This window comes from Electrophorus electricus, chromosome 9 (assembly GCF_013358815.1).
Source record: "Electrophorus electricus isolate fEleEle1 chromosome 9, fEleEle1.pri, whole genome shotgun sequence".
In the NCBI taxonomy this organism is placed as follows: Eukaryota; Metazoa; Chordata; class Actinopteri; order Gymnotiformes; family Gymnotidae; genus Electrophorus; species Electrophorus electricus.
Genome location: NC_049543.1, coordinates 6662877 through 6683320, shown reverse-complemented (window position 1 = coordinate 6683320; position 20444 = coordinate 6662877). Strand labels below are relative to the sequence as shown.

Sequence of the window (20444 nt, the reverse complement as noted above, 5' to 3'; positions counted from 1 at the left end):
ATTCCAGGTTACACAGGACAGCACTGTGAAACAGATGTGGATGAGTGCCTGTCCAACCCCTGCCACTATGGAAGTTGTAAGGATGGCCTGGCTGCTTTCACCTGCCAGTGCCATGCAGGATACACTGGCCGACTGTGCGAGGCCAACGTCAACGAGTGTCTGAGCCAGCCATGCCAGAACGGAGGCACCTGTCAGGACCGCGAGAACAATTACCTGTGCATCTGCCCTCGAGGAACCTCAGGTGAAAAAAAACACTTTCAATGTTGCCATTGTTTCTGTGAGCAATACATTTGATTATTGATGGATTATTTTTTGACTGGTTGGTTTATAGATTCAGGCATGTGGAGTTCTCCTTTAACAACTTCACTTTGCCATCTAAGTGTGTCTTGAAATAATCCTTGCTGTACAGGCTGATTGAAATGAGATTTGGCTTCACAGGTGTTAACTGTGAGATCAATCTGGATGACTGTAAAAGCAATCCGTGTGATTATGGAAAGTGCATTGACAAAATCAACGGCTATGAGTGCACCTGCAAACCTGGATACACAGGTGGGTGGGCTTGAGAATACACACGTTTTATGGCTCAACAGATTCCAACATGAAGAGATATATAAAGAACTGTTCAAAAATGGTCACTCAGTACCTAAAACCATAAGTTGAAATAATAATTGAATGTCAGAGGTGAGATTGTCCTGTGGTGTTATCAACTGTAACAGCAACAATTAGTTGTTGGCGTTGAGGGCAGTTCTCCATTAGATTGGGAGAAGGGAGTCGACAAAAGATTCCCCAGGTGAACTGGGCATAAAGCAGGGCGTGGAGAGACAGCTGGCCAGCGGGTGCACACTTTGCCCTGGCTACGGTGTTGCCTTACAGTCCCTCCCAGTCTCTTGCCTGGCGTTCCGACATGCAAGCTGCCCCACTCCCCCATTCAGGCTAAAGATCTCCTGGGGACTGGTGGAGGGGGTGGAGATGGGTGGGTGGTTAAAAGCAGAAAAGATCTGTGTAAGTCGATCTCTTAAAAGCGGGAAGCTGGCGGGTGCTTTAAAAACGAAGGACAAACGAAGCTGTTCTTTTTCTGCTGTGCGTTGTGTCAGCTGCCTGGTGGCGCTGCTTCAGGTGGAGGCTAAAGGCTGGCCTCAGGCTTCGGCCCACTGGACAAAGACAAGCAACCAGAGAATCAGCTTATTCAGTGGGCTATCTAGAGTAGCTCCAGGTCAATTTGAATTAAAGACAATCTATCGTATTTATTATACAATGTTACATTATGTTACATTATCTGATTTGGGTGGTTAGGGTTTGACATTCACCTTGTCGTTCACACCTCATTCATAAATCTTTGTTATTTGACACAGGAAAAATGTGTAACATCAACATCGACGAGTGTGCCATCAACCCCTGTCACAATGGTGGAACATGCATCGATGGCGTCAATGGCTTCACCTGCCAGTGCCGAGAGGGCTATCACGACCCCACCTGTCAGTCCCAGCTCAACGAGTGCCTGAGTAACCCCTGCATTCACGGACACTGTGAAGACAGAGTCAATGGGTAGCGATCAACCTCACCACTCTACAAACACTACAGACTGTTAAGCAACAAAGTCTCGACAAATAAAACCATGCTAGCCATGTTAGCCATGCTGAAAGCCAAATTCTTCATTACTGCCCTGAAAGTGCCTCAGGCCTAATAGTGACTTTTTATGTATGTGTTATAAACAGCATGTGCTCGGTTAAAAAAAGAAATATAATAATATAACAATTTATAATAATCCAACATTGATTAATCTGGGGGACTCCTCTTTGCCTATAGTTACAACTGTATCTGTGACTCTGGCTGGAGTGGCAGCAACTGTGACATCAACAACAATGAGTGTGAGTCCAACCCGTGCATGAATGGAGGCACCTGTAAGGACATGACTAGTGGCTACGTCTGCACCTGCCGAGCTGGCTTCAGTGGTGAGTAGCACTTCGGTTGCTAGCATTCAACCCCATGGTCTCTTCGCTTGTCCCATCTCACACCAGTCGCCCATTCCCATCGCAGGGCCCAACTGTCAGACAAACATCAACGAGTGTGCCTCCAACCCATGCTTGAACCAGGGCACCTGCATCGATGACGTGGCTGGGTACAAGTGCAACTGTTTGCTGCCTTACACAGGTACGAGGCTCCCGCCACCACCCCCCACCCCTCCTTTGTTTTTTGACAGTGTGCCTTGAAGTTAACACGTTAGGACTGGGCTTTTTTTCTCGCAAATTCGGCATTTTATTAGCTTGTGCTGCAATCTTCTCCCTCTGAGACATCGGTATGCTGGAAAACGTGCTCCGGAGGCCATGCTTAGGTTCAGCAGCGTTCACGCATCCTCTTTCCTCTTCTTTCCACTCAGTTATCTCTGTGTTGACACTGGCCTGTTCAGTGTGCCTTACCAATGTTGCTGATAACAAGAGAGGAAAAATTTGCAGAAGATTTTTTTTTTTTTTTTTTGGCGGAAAAATCCACGCAAGATGGAGGTGGAATAACAAGGGGAGGTCTGGCGCTGGTTGGGTGGGAACAGTAGTAGACACATTTCCTGTTTGCCTGCTTCCTCTCTCACAGAAAAGCAAATGGCAGGACAATGGCCGGAAGCCTTGCCGGCTTCCTGTAGGGGCCTGGTGTTGTGGAAACGGAGATGGGCTGCGAAAGCTCCTCTTGCTGGCACTGATATCTCAGAGAGGGAGCAGATCTTTAAAGGCACCAGTTGTGAATCCAGTGTCATTGGCTAATTATAGCGCTGCTAAGATCTGCTAAGAACGTGATGGAATCTTCCTCTGAGCTGGAGATGGCTAAAGTGCGAATAGAAATGGTAGTGATCACTGTAAACAGGAATTAAAACAGGAATTAAGACAGGAATTAAGGTGATGCGTTGTGTTTTGCAGGTGAGAACTGTGAAACTCTGTTAGATCCTTGCAGTCCCAAGCCGTGCAAGAACAGCGGGGTATGTAAAGAGTCAGAGGACTATGAGAGCTTCTCCTGCGTGTGCCGTGAAGGATGGCAAGGTTAGGCAGCACACACACACACACACAAACACACACACACACATACACACAAAATATCCCCCCTTACCTAGTACTGAAATATCTACTTACCTAGTACCAAAATATCCCATTCACAACATTGTTCCACTATTAAGAACACTGAGTGCTGTGCACTCACTCCACAGATGTTTTTAAAGGAAGTCAGTATGTTTGGTGCATGTGGAGGTCACACCTGCCCCTTGAGGCATCTGAGCACGCCTCCCTCATTTGCAGGCCAGACATGTGAGATAGACATCAACGAGTGCGTGAAGAACCCCTGCCGCAATGGCGCCACCTGCCAGAACTCCATCGGCAGCTACCGGTGCGCTTGTACAGCCGGCTACACAGGCCAAAACTGCGAAACCGACGTCGACGATTGCAAGCCCAGTAAGCCCCGTCCCCTTTCATCCTCTCTTTCCTCCTTTCCTACCCCTATATTCTCCGGTGCCGTGTAACCCGGTTCCCCCACCCCTGGGCTCCACTTTCTCGCCCAGATCCCTGCAGCAATGGCGGCTTCTGCAAAGATGCCGTGGACGGCTTCGCGTGCACATGCCTGCCAGGCTTCCGCGGTGCCAAGTGCAAGGAAGACATCAATGAGTGTGACAGCAACCCATGCAAGAACGGGGCCAACTGCACCGATTGCGTGAACAGCTACACGTGCACATGCCCACCCGGTTTCAGCGGGATCCACTGTGAGAACAACACACCCGACTGCACTGAGAGGTGAGTTCCGTTCTCCACTCGGCTTCTCCACTCTGGTCCACTCGGGGACACTCAGTTCGGCTTCCCGTGTGTAAATCGCAACCTTGACTTGCTCACAGGTCTTCACTGTTTTGCCCACAATGGTCAATTGTTTTTGACATTTGTTTTTGACATTTGATTTAAGATCAGGCAAAAAAACTGATTAAAAAAAAAATCTGATTTAAGATCAGTTCAGGTACCACAACCATCCCCTTATGCCCTACCTCCCATTTTGAGGCACACAAGAGAGCTGGCAGACTATCACATGGTCTGGTACCAGCAAACTGTAATAGGAATGTTACTGCCCTGCCTGAGCTTGTGTTGTCCATTGGCACCCCCGGTGGTGGACAAACGACTAGGCAGTGCAGCACAGAAATGAACAGAAAAGTACTGCTTTTTACAATAATGGTAATAATACCCAAACAACAAGAACACCCACCTGATATTACAAAAGCCACCCTGCACTCATTTTCATATTTGTTTATTTTGTTTGTTTTCATTTTTTCTGAACAGCTCTTGCTTTAACGGCGGCACCTGCGTAGACGGCATCAACACATTCAGCTGCCTGTGCCTGGTTGGTTTTACAGGCGCCTACTGCCAGTACGACATCAACGAGTGCGACTCCAAGCCCTGCATGCATGGGGGCACCTGCCAAGACAGCTATGGAACCTACAAATGCACCTGCCCACACGGCTACCATGGCTTCAACTGCCAGGTGCTACACTAAAATTTTAATTTGGAATATTAAAACAAACAATTAAAAAAAATAAATAAAAAAAATAAAATATATATATATATATATATATATATATATATATATATATATATATATATATATATATATATATATATATATGTATATATATATATATATATATATATATATATATATATATATATATATATATATAAAAAATCCCCTCTCACAAATCTAAATGCCATTAATGTAAAATGAGATTATTAGAATAGTGGGAGTAGTGACAGAGCAAATAATGCTTTTTGTTTCTAATAGAATGGCTGTCTGACATGCACCTCATTGAAAAAAAAGTAATGAATGAACGAACAAAAGAATGGCGGAACGGATGAATGAATTGAACGTTGCGTGTGTCCCATGCTGTTCAGGACCTGGTGAACTGGTGCACGCCATCCCCCTGCAAGAACGGCGGCACCTGCCGGCAGAGCGGCACCACCTACTCGTGCCAGTGTCGGACAGGCTGGACGGGCCTCTACTGCGACGTGCCCAGCGTCTCCTGCGAGGTGGCCGCCAAGCAGCGAGGTAGGGTCACCAGGAGACATGCCCGTGTTTGTGCCCGCCCACCCGTGAGCGTGCCCTGATTCAGCTCACCTCTGTCCTGCCCACAGGGGTAGAGGTTGCCAGCCTGTGCAGCAACTCCGGCCAGTGCCTGGACGCAGGGAACACACACTACTGCCAGTGTCAGGCAGGTTACACGGGGAGCTACTGTGAGGAGCAGGTGGACGAGTGCATCCCCAACCCGTGCCAGAACGGGGCCACTTGCACCGATTACCTGGGAGGCTATTCTTGCGAGGTGAGTCTGCATGCAGGGAAATCTGCTGCCCTTGTGGTTATTTGCTTGTGGTAAGCATGCTGAGCTAGGATCAGTTTTGATGACTAAATTTGACTACATTTGATTATGTATAAACAGGGAGGTTGATCCTATATCAGTGGTCTTGACACATGGGCCTGAATTCTGTTCCTGATATGCCCAATATTTCTGTCAGCACGCTGGATACGTTTTCCTTTTGGTTTCATTAATTTCCTACAGTATGAAAGGGGGATGAATAGACAAGGTCACTGTTGACTTAACAGAAGGTGCATATTAATATCAATCTCCGTTCCATTATAAAGGAACCAATTGTCTGGCAAGACAGTGGAACAAAGCCAGATAAACAAAAATGGTGTTCTTTCATGTTTGGCACTGATCTCTTTTATCTCTCTCTCTTCCTCTTTTTCTCTGTCTCTCACTCTCTCTCGCTCTCTCTCCTGCAGTGTGTGCCAGGTTATCATGGAGTGAACTGCTCCAACGAGATCAATGAGTGCCTCTCTCAGCCCTGCCAGAATGGGGGCACCTGCATCGACCTCGTCAATACCTACAAATGCTCCTGTCCCCGGGGGACACAAGGTCAGCTGTCACCCCCCCCACACCCCCCACTTCTCTCCTCTCACCTGTCTACCCATTTCCCATTTCATGCTTCTTTAAAATTAGGACTTTGACAGTAGCCAGCTTACTTAAACTTTCCTTTCTGATTGATTATTTATTATTATTATTTATATGTAAATATGTATTATTATTATTTATATGTAAAAAGGTATATTCAATCACATTCTGTAGGTAAGATGTCTGTTACATAGAGATACATAAAATGCATAATTTACGTAATTACATAATGATTTACATAATTTACATAATATGACTTGACATATTTATGCTAAATGAGCTAGAGGCTCTCTTATTGGTCTCGTTGTCTTGGTGGGTGATCTCTACTGTAACGCCCTCCTCCCTCGTCCCGTTCCAGGCGTCCACTGTGAGATCAACATCGATGACTGCATCCCCTTCACCGACCCTGTGACCCACGAGCCCAAGTGCTTCAACAAGGGGCGCTGCGTGGACCGCGTGGGAGGCTACCACTGCGAGTGCCCGCTGGGCTACGTAGGCGAGCGCTGCGAGGGCGACGTCAATGAGTGCCTGTCCAACCCATGCGATCCGCGTGGCACGCAGAGCTGCGTGCAGCTCACCAACAACTACCGCTGCGAGTGCCGCACCGGCTACACAGGTGCTTCATGTACATTGTAGTGATCGCCGCCGCTGTTTACCGCACAACCGTACGCGTTCACGCCCATGCTGGATTGGAGCGAGTTTAACGCCGGTTGTTGGAGTGTGGTCTTGTTTTGCTTCTTAGCAGTTACAGAGATTGTAGTTACTGTTTGTTGTAAGATGTAAACTCTGGGAGGCTGATGTGTCCCTGCGTGTGTGTGGTTGTTCAGGCCAACGCTGCGACACCGTGTTCGACGGCTGTAAGGGGAAGCCATGCCGGAATGGAGGAACGTGCGCAGTGGCCAGTAACACTCCTCATGGATTCATTTGTAAATGTCCCCCTGTAAGTGTCCCATCTTCCATAAATTCCACCTGAATTGATATTTGTTAATTAAGTCAACTAATTAATTAAATTAGTCCATTTATAATTTTATCAGTTAAGTAATTGTGTGATTAAAAGCTTCGCCTTAAACCTAAGCTTTTTAAGGTATGCAGAAGTTATAGACTTGTGGATTTTTTGTGTTTTTGTGATAGTCACCTTCAGTGGCACTGTATTCGCTTGTGTTCCTTATGCCAGCTGAGGTAACATCAAATGTACTACGATACTCGCTGTGCTTCCTGTTCCTTTCCGTTTACGAGGTGCGTTCTAAATCCTTCCGCCTCCCTCTGTCAGGGCTTTACCGGCTCCACCTGTGAGTACAACGCGCAGGCCTGCGGTAGCCTCCTTTGCCGTAATGGTGGCACCTGTGTCTCCGGCCCCAGAAGCCCGCGGTGCCTGTGTGTGCCAGGCTTCGGCGGAGCCGAGTGCCAGGAGGCGTCAGCGGGCGCGTGCGCCTCCGAGCCCTGCTACAACGGTGGCACGTGCGAGCCCAGCAGCGAGGCGCCCTTCTTCCGCTGCGTCTGCCCCACCGACTTCAATGGCCTGCTGTGCCACGTGCTGGACTATGGCTTCGCTGGGGGCCCTGGCCGTGACGTCACGCCAGCGCCCGAGGTGGTGTCGCACTGCGACGTGGCCGAGTGCCAGGCCAGGAAGGGCAACCAGGTGTGCGATGGCGCATGCAACAGTCACGCATGTGACTGGGACGGTGGTGACTGCTCGCTCAACTTCCGTGACCCCTGGCAGAACTGCAGCGCCGCCCTGCAATGCTGGAGGTACTTCAATGACGGCAAGTGCGACGAGCAGTGTCACAGCGCAGGCTGCCTCTACGACGGCTTCGACTGCCAGGGCAGTGGCGGCGAGTGCAAGTGAGTGTGTCAGGGTGTGTGTGTGTTTGTATGAGTGTTGGACTTGTGGTTGCAATACCAATCGTGCCTTGTCATTTTCTTTTACATTTTTAGTCACTTTCTTCAGTAATGAATTACCACTGACATTTAGTCCAGGACCTAATCAATGTACAGCAAAGAGGCTCAAATATTACACAGTGAAATTATCTGTTACACAAGCTCGTAGGGCCAGTTTGGCTAGACTCGATCCATGATTTGGAAACTAACCGTTACTGTTCTTGTTCAAGACCAGTTTAATTAAGGGGCAAAATGAATCCAGATTAATTTTCTAGACCCAGGTCAAACCTAAGGGTTCCTTTACTTCTGCTGTCACTGTGGGCCTCCATTGAAGGCCTCCACTGCAATTCAGCATTCTTCCGGGCCCGTGCGGCTGGGCCCTGGCAGGACAACATCCTAACCCTCTGTGCCCCGTCCCCACCAGCCCGCTGTATGACCAGTACTGCAAGGACCACTATGCAGACGGCCACTGCGACCAGGGCTGCAACAATGGCGAGTGTGAGTGGGATGGGCTGGACTGCGCCGACCACGTACCCGAGCGCCGGGCAGCGGGCCACCTGGTGCTGGTGGTGCATGTGCCGCCCGAGCAGCTGCGGAACAACTCGTCGGCCTTCCTGCGTGAGCTGAGCCATGTGCTCCGCACCCACGTTGCGTTCCGGCAGGACGTACGCGGTGAGCTCATGATCTACCCCTACTATGGCAGTCCACACGAGCTCAGCAAGCACAACGTCAAGCGCTCGCTCGACATCTGGCCAGACACCTCGGGCTCAGCTGGCCACGACCAGGACCACGCACAGATCAAAGGGTGAGAGAGTGGAGGAGGCAAGGTGGGGCGGTGGTGTCGCGAGGTGGGAGGCAGGGTGTTAAACGGAGCAAATGGGAGCGTGTTTCATTACAGGTTTTTGTTTTCTTGGGCCAGCTCGGTGGTGTACTTGGAGATTGACAACCGCCAGTGCTACCAGCAGTCAGCCGAGTGCTTCCAGAGTGCAACTGATGTGGCAGCCTTCTTGGGGGCCCTCGCCTCCAGTGGGAACCTCAACATGCCATACGTCATCGAGGCTGTCACCAGTGAGTAACAAACAGACACACACAAAAGCCTGACACACTATGGCAGGCTTTGAGTTCTCGTGTGCCTGGCATTCATATGTAATGCTGTTAATCGAGACTTGGCTCTCTGCTCTATGTGTGTTCCAACAGCATACACCCTGGCCTGACCATTAACACACACCCACCCACCTCACCCCGTTCACACACACACATGCACACGCATGTTCACACACTTACACACACTGCACACCTTCCTTGCAGGGATTATGTGGATAACTTTGAAGTTTCTGGGGGTTTTTTGTACTCAAACTGTAGAGCAAATGTAATTACTCATCAGATGAACTAAACAATCAATCCCTCAGTCCGTAGGCAAATATACTGACTGCAGGCACCAAAATGGTTAATTGCTATAAATCAGATCCCAACACCTCCCCACCACCAATGCAGCTCTCTGAAAATCTTTCTCTCTCTCACTCTCAAACACACGCATGCATGCACACACACACACGCGCACACACACGCACACACACACACACACTTCAACATGGCCTTGGTGCTGCAGTGGAGACGACTGTTGCAACCTTCACCTCTCTGAATGTAACACCAGGTCTTAGTGCATCTCCAAGGGTTTAGGTGAGGAGAGTTTATCATTTCAAAATCGTTAGCAGAGACAGAGAGAGGGGCAGGAGGGGTAAAAAAAAGAGAAACGCAGGAGAATTGATCGGGAGTGTGCTAGAAGTTGGGAGTCTTTGTTATCTTGAAAATCCTAATAAATCCTTCGTCTTTACAGCTTAAAGCGTGCGCAGTAATTTGAAGTTCATTAATCCCTCCTTTTTTTCCCCCTTAAAGAAGAAGTGGTAAAGTTGTCTCCTGGTACCTTTGGCTGAGAAGCCGTGAGAGGAGGTGTTCCTTCTCTCTTATTTTTTTCCTCTCTCGCCTTCCTATTTGCCAGCACATTTTTTTTTTTTTTTTGATGAATTAGTACTTAGCAATTCCGATGATTACCGAATGGCACGCGTGTGGTTCAGAGACGGGCGCCTCAGACCCCGCTCGTCCGTCCGCGCCAGACCGCAGGGGCGAGCACCCGCGAACCACCTCTGTGCGGACCATTTTTTCCCTGCACGAGGCTCGGCGCATGTCTCCGACCTTTGCGTGGGCTTGGGGGCTGTTAGCTCTGACATGTCGTCCCCCCTTCCAGGCAAGAGCGACACGCAAACTACCTCTGAGCTCTACCCGCTCTACGTGGTACTGGCCGGCCTGGTGCTTCTGGCCTTCGTGGCCGTGGGCATGGTGGCCTCCCGCAAGCGCCGTCGCGAGCACGGCCAGCTCTGGTTCCCTGAGGGCTTCAAAACCAGCGAGCCCAGCAAGAAGAAGAGGAGGGAACCCGTCGGCGAGGACTCAGTCGGCTTGAAGTGAGTGCGGGGTTTTGGGGTTTTTTGTTTTTTTTTCCCTTCTGAACGCCTTTCTCCGTGCCACCACCCAGCACCTACATAAGTGTACCAAACGAAAATGGACCGTAAAGCTTATGGGCAACTCAGGGTGTGTCGGAGTTGAGAAGAGGGGCTACTTAAATGATCTACTGTAATGACAAGGAAGGTAGTTGAATTACTTGGCTTGTTTGAAGAGATGGGGGCTGTTTTACCAAGGGAGGGGTTTTGGTGATGGTGGATGCTTTGGGCTCAAGGAAGGAGGTCCCACCTGCTGTTCTGAAGGAATGTATCTGTAATTACAGACCACTGAAGAACTCTGATATTTCACTGATGGACGACAATCAGAACGAATGGGGTGAGGAAGAGCAGACGGATACCAAGCGCTTCAGGGTAAGCCGAAGTGCGATTCTTCTGAAATTTTTTATTCATGAAAGAAAAAAGGTGTCAGTGAATGACAACTTGTCTTAATTACATAAAATACATAAAATTACATGAAAAAAGTTTGAGAAAATAAATATTATTTGATGCAGTCCATTGTTTAACAGTATGTGTTTTGTGTACGTGTATGTGTATACACACACACACTCACACACACACACACACACACGTATGCATGCACACCTATGTGTGTACGTATCACTCTTTCTTTGTTCATATTTAAATATAAGGCTTAATTTGGGCAACCTAAAATGACTGAGACGACATATTTTAGACAAAAAATATAATGAGTTGATAATGTTTATAGAAATAATTGCTTTTTTAGTTTCCGGTAGTTTGATTCCTGTGTGTGTGTGTGTGTGTGTGCGTGCGCATGCGTGTTTGTGACAGGAGCAAGCAATGTTAAGTCTGGATGACCAGCAGGACCATCGGCAGTGGACTCAGCAGCACCTAGACGCAGCTGACCTGCGCATCCCGTCCGTAGCCCCTACACCCCCTCAGGGCGAGATCGAGAATGACTGCATGGACGTCAACGTCCGAGGACCAGGTGGGATGCTGCTGGGCTCTAGGAAGTGTCCGTCTGTTTGATGTTAAGTGTAAAATGACTTTAAGGTCAAGGGGACTTTAACTGGATATAATAAAGCATCAGTCAAATAGGGGTTTGTTATTTTTCTTTAATTTTTTTGTCAGTAAGTCTAAAATTGGGGGAAAAAATGTTAAAGAAAAATATCAGAATACTATTTTAGCCTTTAGTGAGGCTGCAGTCAGATACAGTATAAATTATCACTTCAGTACCACTTATATCATTATCACTTCCATTAGATATAAAATGATAACAAATAATATTACCAATCTAAATATAAAGTTGTGAGACTACAACCTTGTGTTTTTGTGTGTGTGTGTGTGTGCGCGCGCGTGTCTGTGTGCGTGTGTATCAGTGAGGGACTGAATTGAGCTCTGGTTAGGAGTTAATGCACAGGGCCAAGTGGGAAATGGGATCCACTTCAAAGAATCCTACTGAAAGCAGTGAACCCGGGGGAATATGCCCATTTTCTCCAAGCTTAACGATCTGTCCTGTGATATCTAAGTTCTATTTACACGTGATATAATTAATATCAAACATATAAGTTCTCTCTCAATAATCATCAAAGCTACTGAAGAATGCTGAAAAAAACAAAAGCATAGTGCTTTTGCAAGCGTTTTGCCTTCTTTCTCTTTATTTCCCCACCTTTTGGATCGATGTGCTGGAATCGACCAAATCAGGTTGGATCTGAGAATAGCTGTTCTTTTGAAGAAGAGAAACCCCTGTCGAAAGCGCCGTGGCGAGCTGCTTCTTAGGGATAATAATGCTCACTTTTACCAGCCGCGGTGGTTTTCAAAAGCCTGGCCCACCTCCCTAAGCTGCCCGGCGAAGAGGAAAAAAGAAGGAAAATAAAACACAGCGCTTGATCAGAATCCGTTATCGAAGAGATCTGGGGTGATTCGTGGAGGCAAACACATCCAATCCATTTTCGATTTGTTTGTTGCTTTGGTGAAATCTTTCCGACTCTTTGAAGGATGATGGGAGCAAGTTGGGTTGCTCCTGCCCTTAGCCTGCCTCTTACAGGCTGGGGGTATGGGCTCTGCACTTTGGGAAATAGGGGAGAGCTTTGGAAATGTTTCTCTTGCTGAGTATAGTTCAGAGGTTTGATAATAGTATTTGTGAAAATATCCTGTCAATATTCAGACCAGCTTTGGACACTGACTCAGCGTTGGTGCATTATCTCTGTCTTAGATGTGTGATACTGATGTAGTGTTTATCTCTCTCCCCACCTGCTCTCTCTCTCTCGCTGTGTCTCTCTCTGTGTCTCTCTCTCGGTTCTCCTCTAGATGGTTTCACGCCGTTGATGATTGCTTCATGTAGCGGCGGTGGCCTGGAAACCGGCAACAGTGAGGAAGAGGAGGATGCTTCGGCCAACGTCATCAACGACTTCATCTATCAGGGTGCCAACTTGCACAACCAGACAGACCGTACAGGCGAGACTGCCTTACACCTGGCTGCCCGTTACGCCCGCTCGGATGCTGCCAAGCGACTCTTGGAGGCCAGTGCTGATGCCAACATCCAGGACAACATGGGGAGGACGCCCCTCCATGCTGCAGTAGCAGCCGATGCGCAGGGGGTCTTCCAGGTGGGTAAACATTGAGTGTGTACAGTACACACCTTGGGTCACACTGAAGTGAACCCCACATCAAACTGAAAAGTGAGAGGTTTTTCAGTGTAATAGCTCTTTGCAGGCCAGTTTCCTGCACATGAATAATCTTACCCATATCCAAAAGGTCTGGAGAAAATATGCCATTAACTTCATCATGAAAATTGTAGGCATGGCATTTTTTATTATATTAAAAATATATATAGTATTATTTGTCATTTCAGTTCTTATTTAATATAACTTGATTTGTCAAAAGGTTGTGTGAAAGTTCATAAACAATATATTTTTATATGTTAAGGTCTGTATGGAAACCTAGAAAGATAACACAGGTTAAAATCACCACATGACAAGGTTTTTTTTAAAGTAGATAAGGCAACATTGCTTCTCTAAGATCCTCTCAGAGCTCTCAAATCTGGTCTCTTCAATTAAATCCCTGCTCTAGATTTTGATACGAAACCGGGCCACGGACCTGGATGCGCGCATGCATGACGGCACCACCCCTTTGATCCTGGCGGCCCGACTGGCTGTGGAGGGCATGGTAGAGGAGCTCATCAACTGCCACGCTGACGTCAACGCCATCGACGACTTTGGTAAGACACACTGGAGAGAGACAGCTGCTCTGCTCAGTTCTTGAGACAGTTCGGTGTTGTTGCCGGAACGTTCCATGCATTCATGCAGGGGTAAATGGGATGCTTGTGTTTGCACGGCAGGCAAATCTGCTCTGCACTGGGCCGCGGCCGTCAATAACGTGGACGCCACTGTGGTGCTGCTGAAGAATGGAGCCAACAAGGACATGCAGAACAACAAGGTATAGTAGTGCTGGTCCCCACCCAGAGCCTCCACCTGAGGACAAGGAGACAGGAACTCAAAGTAGTGACATGAAAGTGTGGCATCTAAAAGTCAACGCAGCAAAACTAAACATGAAAGAACTCCTAGACTTATACATTTAAAGTGACTTTAATGTGAAAAATGTGTAATAGTGGTGATTGTCTCTTATTTCATTCCCACTTAAAATGTACCTTAAAATAATGAACTCACAAAAGTAGTGGGTTCAGAAGTAGGTTATCTCTCTTATAATTTTAGTCCCCAAAAATTCTACATATAATTTTAGTCCAGTTATGTACAAATACTAAAAATACTGCTCTGTTACTCTCCTTCATTGATGATTACCATAATGTACAAATTACAAATGCTCTAGATGAAAAAACCTATTGGCAGAATTCACTAAATGAAGCTATATTGACTATACTGACTTTTCATAATATTTCTAATACGCATGGTATATTAGCAAGGGGTATAAAAACTGCAAGTGAAAAATGTTCAAGGGAAAAAGGGAACTTCTTACTTACAGCAGGAGTCTGTTGTATTTCAGGAGGAGACGCCTCTGTTTCTAGCAGCCAGGGAAGGCAGTTACGAGACAGCCAAGGTCCTACTTGACCACTTCGCCAACCGTGAGATCACTGACCACATGGACCGTCTGCCACGGGACATCGCCCAGGAGCGCATGCACCATGACATTGTGCGCCTCATGGATGAGTACAATCTGGTGCGCAGTCCCCCCATGCACAGCGCACCACTCAGCACCACCCTCTCTCCACCTCTCTGCTCCCCTAATGCCTACCTGGGCAACATGAAGGCTTCTGCTCAGAGCAAGAAGCCCCGAAAGCCTAGCGCCAAGGGCATCATCTGCAAGGATGGCAAGGACCTGAAGGCCAAGAAGAAGAAAACCCATGATGGGAAAGGGAGCTTGCTGGAAAGCTCAGCCGTGCTCTCACCCGTCGACTCCCTCGAGTCGCCCCATGGGTACATCTCAGACGTTGCCTCGCCACCCCTGATGACCTCGCCCTTTCAGCAGTCACCATCAATGCCTCTCACTCACCTGCAGGCCATGCCGGAAGCCCACATGAGCGTCAGCCACCTGGGCATGGCCAGTAAGCAGCAGGAGCTGGCCCGTCTGCAGTTCGACCCCTTGCCCCCGCGTCTCACCCATCTGCCCGTGGCCAGCTCGAATGGCTCAGGGGCCATGAATGGCCAGTGCGAGTGGCTGAGCAGAATGCATGGTGGCATGGGCCAGCAGGGCCAGTTCGGGGCCATGAGGAACGGCCAGGGCCAGGGCAGCCTGCACCAGCCCAGCCACCATGGAATGATGTTGCATAGCGGTGTCACCACCAGCACCCTTCCCCAGATGATGAGCTACCAGGGCTTGGCTAGCACGCACCTCAGCGCGCAGCCGCATGCCTTGCAGCCGCAGCCCATGCAGCCCAGCCTGCAGCAGAGGCAGCAGTCGCAGCCCAGCATCCAGCTGCAGCACCAGAACTCCAGCGCGCCAAGCGGAGGCCAGGCATTCGTCGGCACCGAGCTAGGCGTCAGCGCGGGCGAGTTGCAGCAGGGCACGGGGAGCGCTATACCCATCCACACCATCCTCCCGCAGGAGACGCAGCTGTTGAGCGCCCAGGCCCTGGCATCCAGCATGGCCAGCACGCAATTCCTCACGCCCCCCTCCCAGCACAGCTACTCTGCAGCCATGGACAACAACACCCCCAGCCACCAGCTCCAGGGGCCCGACCATCCTTTCCTCACACCTTCCCCCGGTTCGCCCGACCAGTGGTCCAGCTCCTCACCTCACTCTAACGTGTCCGACTGGTCAGAGGGCATCTCTAGTCCACCCACCAGCATGCAATCCCAAATCAGCCACATTCCTGAGCAGTTTAAGTAGCAGAGTCTGGTTGAGAGAGGACTCATTTTTTGTACATATACTAAGAGCACTCTTTGAAAAGTAAACCTGTTTGAATGAAAGGTCTACTCTGTCTTTTGTACTAACCACAGATTTTTTTTGGGGGAGGGGGGGCGGTTTTTTTCTTTTTTTATTTATTAATGTCTTGTTATTTATACTTTTTCCACCTGCTTGAGAATATTTGGAATACTTCATATTAAATCATTGGTCAATAAGGAGAGTGTCAAGAGTAAAAGTACCGTTTTGTTCTTTGTAAGATTTTAGATTATCATTTAAACTTTCTGTGGTTTCTGGCATACACACTGGGTATTTATTGGTCTTGAAATTTGCCGTTTATTTTATAGTCATTCGCCTTCACTTGTTTTCTACATTATTTTGCGTAAGGGCCTTCACTTCTTTTCTACATAATTTTGCGTAAGGGCATTTTATACAGCACATTTTATAATAAAGTTTTCAGTATTACAGATCTTAAGTAGATGGTGATTTATTTTAACAACCAAAGGAGCTGCTTATTCATTGTTACCAGATCAAGAATAATAGACCAATGAGGTTTTTCAGGTGATAATTTGGGTCCAGTTCTATGTACACAGATGACTGCTTGTCTTGGACTAAATTACACTATCAATGGGGATTGACCAATGAAAGCTTTTTAGTTTAAGACAGGACCTAGTCTGTGTATCTGAAACCAGTTAATTAACATTTTATCTTGCTCTTTACCTGGCCAAGTTCCTATGTTTCTGTTTTGTTGAAAGTAGATGTTACTTTTTGAGTAGTCATAATGTCTGATATTCATTAACATATGAGCATTTGTACAGTTCCTTTAAGAGATTTATGTTCCATGCTTGTTTATAAAGTACCTGTGAAAAGCAGGCTTCTAAAGCTTCCACTCTGATGGTGGGATGAAAACAAGGATATGGAGTCCTTTATTCTGTGTTACCATGTCTAAGGGTGTTTTCACACCTATAGTTCCTTAGTTCCTTTGCCAGAACCTGAGTCTGATGTAACTGGACTAAAAAGTATGGGTGTGAAAATGCCCTAAAACAGCTTACCGTTTAAAGCAGTCTCTATCCTTCCCTTTCCATTTTACTAATCTGGTCAAGTGGCCAAAATATATGGGGTCATCTGGAGGGGCTTCCCACTGAACCTCTCTTTCCTGTATTATATGATTTGTTGGAGCCTATGGCTAATGTAAATAGACTGAATGGACTTGTTTTATACAAACAGGATTTTGTTTCAGAAATCTTACGTTTTAAGGGTGTCATCAAAATTGGAGATTTTGTCAATCAGTAGTTCTTTTTCTGTCACAGACAGAGAACATATTTTGCTCAGTATCACTGAGTTAGAGGTGATATAAGATGTATACAAATAATTAGAGGCTACTTTACATCCCATATAGATTAAGAATAACATAATTAGATGCTGTAAAATCTTCTATTTATTGACAATTAGTTTGATATTAACTTTAAATAACTGGTTATGTTGAAAAAGGGTTATTGTGGACTTATACTATATATATATACTTTTTGATCCCTCCAAAAAAGTAAAACGTCTGTATGCAAATCTGTAAAGGTGACCAATCAGCAAACTTGTAGTTTACATAAAGTATATTTTCTGTCTGTTTTACTGTCAATCTGTAAATGTTCTTGAAATAATAAAAGATACAAATATCACATTTCAGAGTCTTTGATGTTGTCCATATGAATGCATGGGTATGTACTATTTTGCTAAAATTTCTCTTATTTCCTGTTCTTGTTTCCATTCCCTCATATCATTTTAGGCCTGGTAGACAAATTCCAGATAGGTCTGGGACAGAAATGTCAGAAATAGATTAAGACTTAATCTTAAATTACACTGTCAGTGACAATTCTCCATTGGACATCTGTTTGAAACATTGATGCCTCTTTAGGCTAATTCTACGATTGGTTTTAATCTGAGCTCTGGTTTTAACTCGCACTAAATACACACACAAAAACATATGGGTTTCTTCTCCTAGAAATACAGAAGCACCTTCCTCGCACAACTGATAGAGGACCTCTGTTTGAAATGTCCCGTTCTTTAGAAATTTTTACTACCTCACTCTATTCTCTTAAGACTGTCAGAACTTGTGTTAACTATGACCCGCTTCGCCTTTGACTCCAAGTACTATTCACAAAAGAGGAGTTAGTATGGGAACTTAAATGGGATCATCTTATGCAAATCTCTTTGTTGTATTCATTGAGAAACATTTTTGAGCAATTTACTGGACCTGTACCCTTACAGTATATGAGACACATTAATGAATTTTTGGTATTGCTACATGCACATTAAAAGACCTCCGACTGTTCATTTCTTCATTCTCCAAGTTCCACCCAGCTGTTGAATATACATGGAGTAGAGCACATCTGGCATGAGGATAATCTTTTTGGATGTTTCAGAGAAGTCTGAAAATTCTTGTTTAAATACAGCCATCTATTATGAACCTACAGACTCTCATTCCTATTTGTGGCACATATCCCAATGCCTGTAAAAACTCCATCCCTTACTCATAGCTACTTAGACAAATGTATTTGCAGTAAGAATGAATACTTCCTCCAGAAATGCATGGAAATGTGTGAATGACTTCAAAACTGTAGGTTTCTTAAGGAAGCCATAGATGATGCCTTGTTTTACCAGTTCAGAGAGTAAATGCACTGACCTATAAACAATCTGTTGTTAATTCTACAAAAATTCCCTTGGTGCTGACATATCATTCTCTAAATAAAACAGTAGCTGATATTATACTTAAACACTTCAGAATCCTCCAGGACAAAGCATCCCTTTTTAAGGATCCTCCACTAATCTTCTACAGACGAGACAAAAAACTTAATTTGCATGCTTGTCAAGAGTGATATAAATGACCATTCAAACACTGGCTGTGGTACTGTAGCCTGCAACCACTCTAGATGTGCTACATGTAAATATATTAACCCAGTCACTAAAATAACTGGTACAAAAGGTTCACTTGTAATCACCCATTCCTCCTCATGCAGGAGTTGTATATTGTATTACTTGTAAAAATGTAATCAGCTTTATATTGGAGAAACCAAGGGAAGGCTTGTTGGCCAGTTTGTTGAACACCTCTGGACCATCAGAATTAAAGATTTGTCATTTCCAGTGGCAAGGCATTTTAATACATATGGACCATGCATTAATGACATGTCTGTATGTATTGCCAGATGTTGCTAAGGCAGCAGTGAAATTAGGAAACTTAAAGAAAAATAACTCATCTACACTCTTTGAGCTTTAGAACCCCATGGAATGAATGTTGATTTAAACATCTACTTTTTGATATATAAACAGGCTCCTCCTACCACTAATTCAGAAGCATTGAAAACTCACAATGCCTAGTGCTTTCTACCTAAAATCCAACATCTGGAGGCTGTACACAAGCCAGAGGGAGGGTAAAAGCGACTACAAAGTGTAAAATCCACTGCCTAGGATGAGATATGAAATATCTGTGACCATGAAGAAAGAGGAAGTAAGCCCCTCCATAAAAAGTACCACTGACAGATAGCAGAGGTGGCTGACATAAGACTACCAATCACTGTAAAATACAGGTATGAAGGACAGCACAGAGGCACTAATCATGGCAACACAAGAATAAGCACTAGATCGATCGAAGCAAGGGTGTATCACAACTGACAAGACACATGGTGCAGATTGTGCAAAGGAGCCCCTAAGACAATCAGGCACCTAGGAGCAGGATTCCAAATGCTGGTGGGAACAGCATACACAGAGACACATCCAAGTGGCAGGGATCACATACAGAAACTTGCAAAGTATATGTGCTAAACACCCCTTGCTCCACATGAGAGGAGCCACAGAGAGTAGTAGAAAGCAACCCTGCTCAACATCAAGATCTAAACACACAAGCAAATAATGATGAAGCAAACAGTGATCATGGATAAGTTACAAAAAACAGAAGCGGCAATAGATGTGACAAGCTTACATAATACAAACATCAATGAAGAAATACCAGGGATTGAAAGAGGGAATATAGTGAATTTGGAAGGCTAAGGTTTGTCCCAGTGGTGATAAGGGCACAAGAGACTGTGACCCCAAAGCTGGGGGGGCGGGGGGGGGGGGGTAGTTCTAACAGACCCCAGCAATGACAATGGGAACGTGATCACAACAAATTTCCTTCTGAATTATATATTGGAGAGTTTAGAAAAACAAAATGGTGATGACACTTGATTCACAATATTATTTATCATTTTGGTGTTTACCTGGGATCAAATGCAGAAGATTTCTACCCTACAGAAAGCCTATTACTCTGCCACTGGGAATGCACATGCCATAGGCTATGAAAATGTGGTGGTGTGACTGGTTCACTGTGACATGACAAGGTTATTACCCATTAAATCCAATGTCATTATGTTGTGGTGAAAAGTTTGAATGGGACAGGAATCTGTCACAAATACAAGCATAAGGTAAGTTCCCGGCCCAGCATGAAAAAATGATGTAATTGAAATAGAACAAGAAGTATTTGCCAGCGGCAGCATAATACATTCATAAAGCGCCATCTTCTGGGAAGACTACAGCGTCGTTTTAGCACAGCTGTACTTGGAAAAAATGCAGCAACACAATCCAGATGCGCAAATACCTAAAATAAAACTTTGTTTAAACCAATAGCCGCAAACACTAAGATCCACTTTGAATCAAACTGTAGTTAGCTAGCGTTACATAACTGTAATGATGTCCAGACCAGTGTGCATAGTTTTACTATAGTTTAGACAACAAACACATGG

General features: G+C 46.0%; 1 protein-coding gene across 1 annotated transcript in view; it reads left to right on the top strand.

The window, feature by feature from the left end:
• Positions 1-17350, top strand: part of notch1b (notch receptor 1b) — a 33207-nt gene extending 15857 nt beyond the window's left edge. The window contains exons 11-34 of the mRNA XM_027002822.2: positions 8-241; positions 439-549; positions 1353-1545; positions 1807-1952; positions 2038-2151; positions 2907-3026; positions 3279-3431; positions 3539-3767; positions 4299-4500; positions 4908-5061; positions 5148-5332; positions 5794-5926; positions 6321-6578; positions 6790-6902; positions 7233-7804; positions 8265-8645; positions 8760-8908; positions 10086-10299; positions 10620-10707; positions 11146-11302; positions 12625-12923; positions 13387-13534; positions 13655-13752; positions 14317-17350. Of these exons, the coding sequence (XP_026858623.2) occupies positions 8-241; positions 439-549; positions 1353-1545; positions 1807-1952; positions 2038-2151; positions 2907-3026; positions 3279-3431; positions 3539-3767; positions 4299-4500; positions 4908-5061; positions 5148-5332; positions 5794-5926; positions 6321-6578; positions 6790-6902; positions 7233-7804; positions 8265-8645; positions 8760-8908; positions 10086-10299; positions 10620-10707; positions 11146-11302; positions 12625-12923; positions 13387-13534; positions 13655-13752; positions 14317-15660 (5795 nt within the window). The 3' untranslated portion in view covers positions 15661-17350. The remainder of the gene's footprint in view (positions 1-7; positions 242-438; positions 550-1352; positions 1546-1806; positions 1953-2037; positions 2152-2906; positions 3027-3278; positions 3432-3538; positions 3768-4298; positions 4501-4907; positions 5062-5147; positions 5333-5793; positions 5927-6320; positions 6579-6789; positions 6903-7232; positions 7805-8264; positions 8646-8759; positions 8909-10085; positions 10300-10619; positions 10708-11145; positions 11303-12624; positions 12924-13386; positions 13535-13654; positions 13753-14316) is intronic.
• The last annotated feature ends 3094 nt before the right edge of the window (positions 17351-20444 follow it).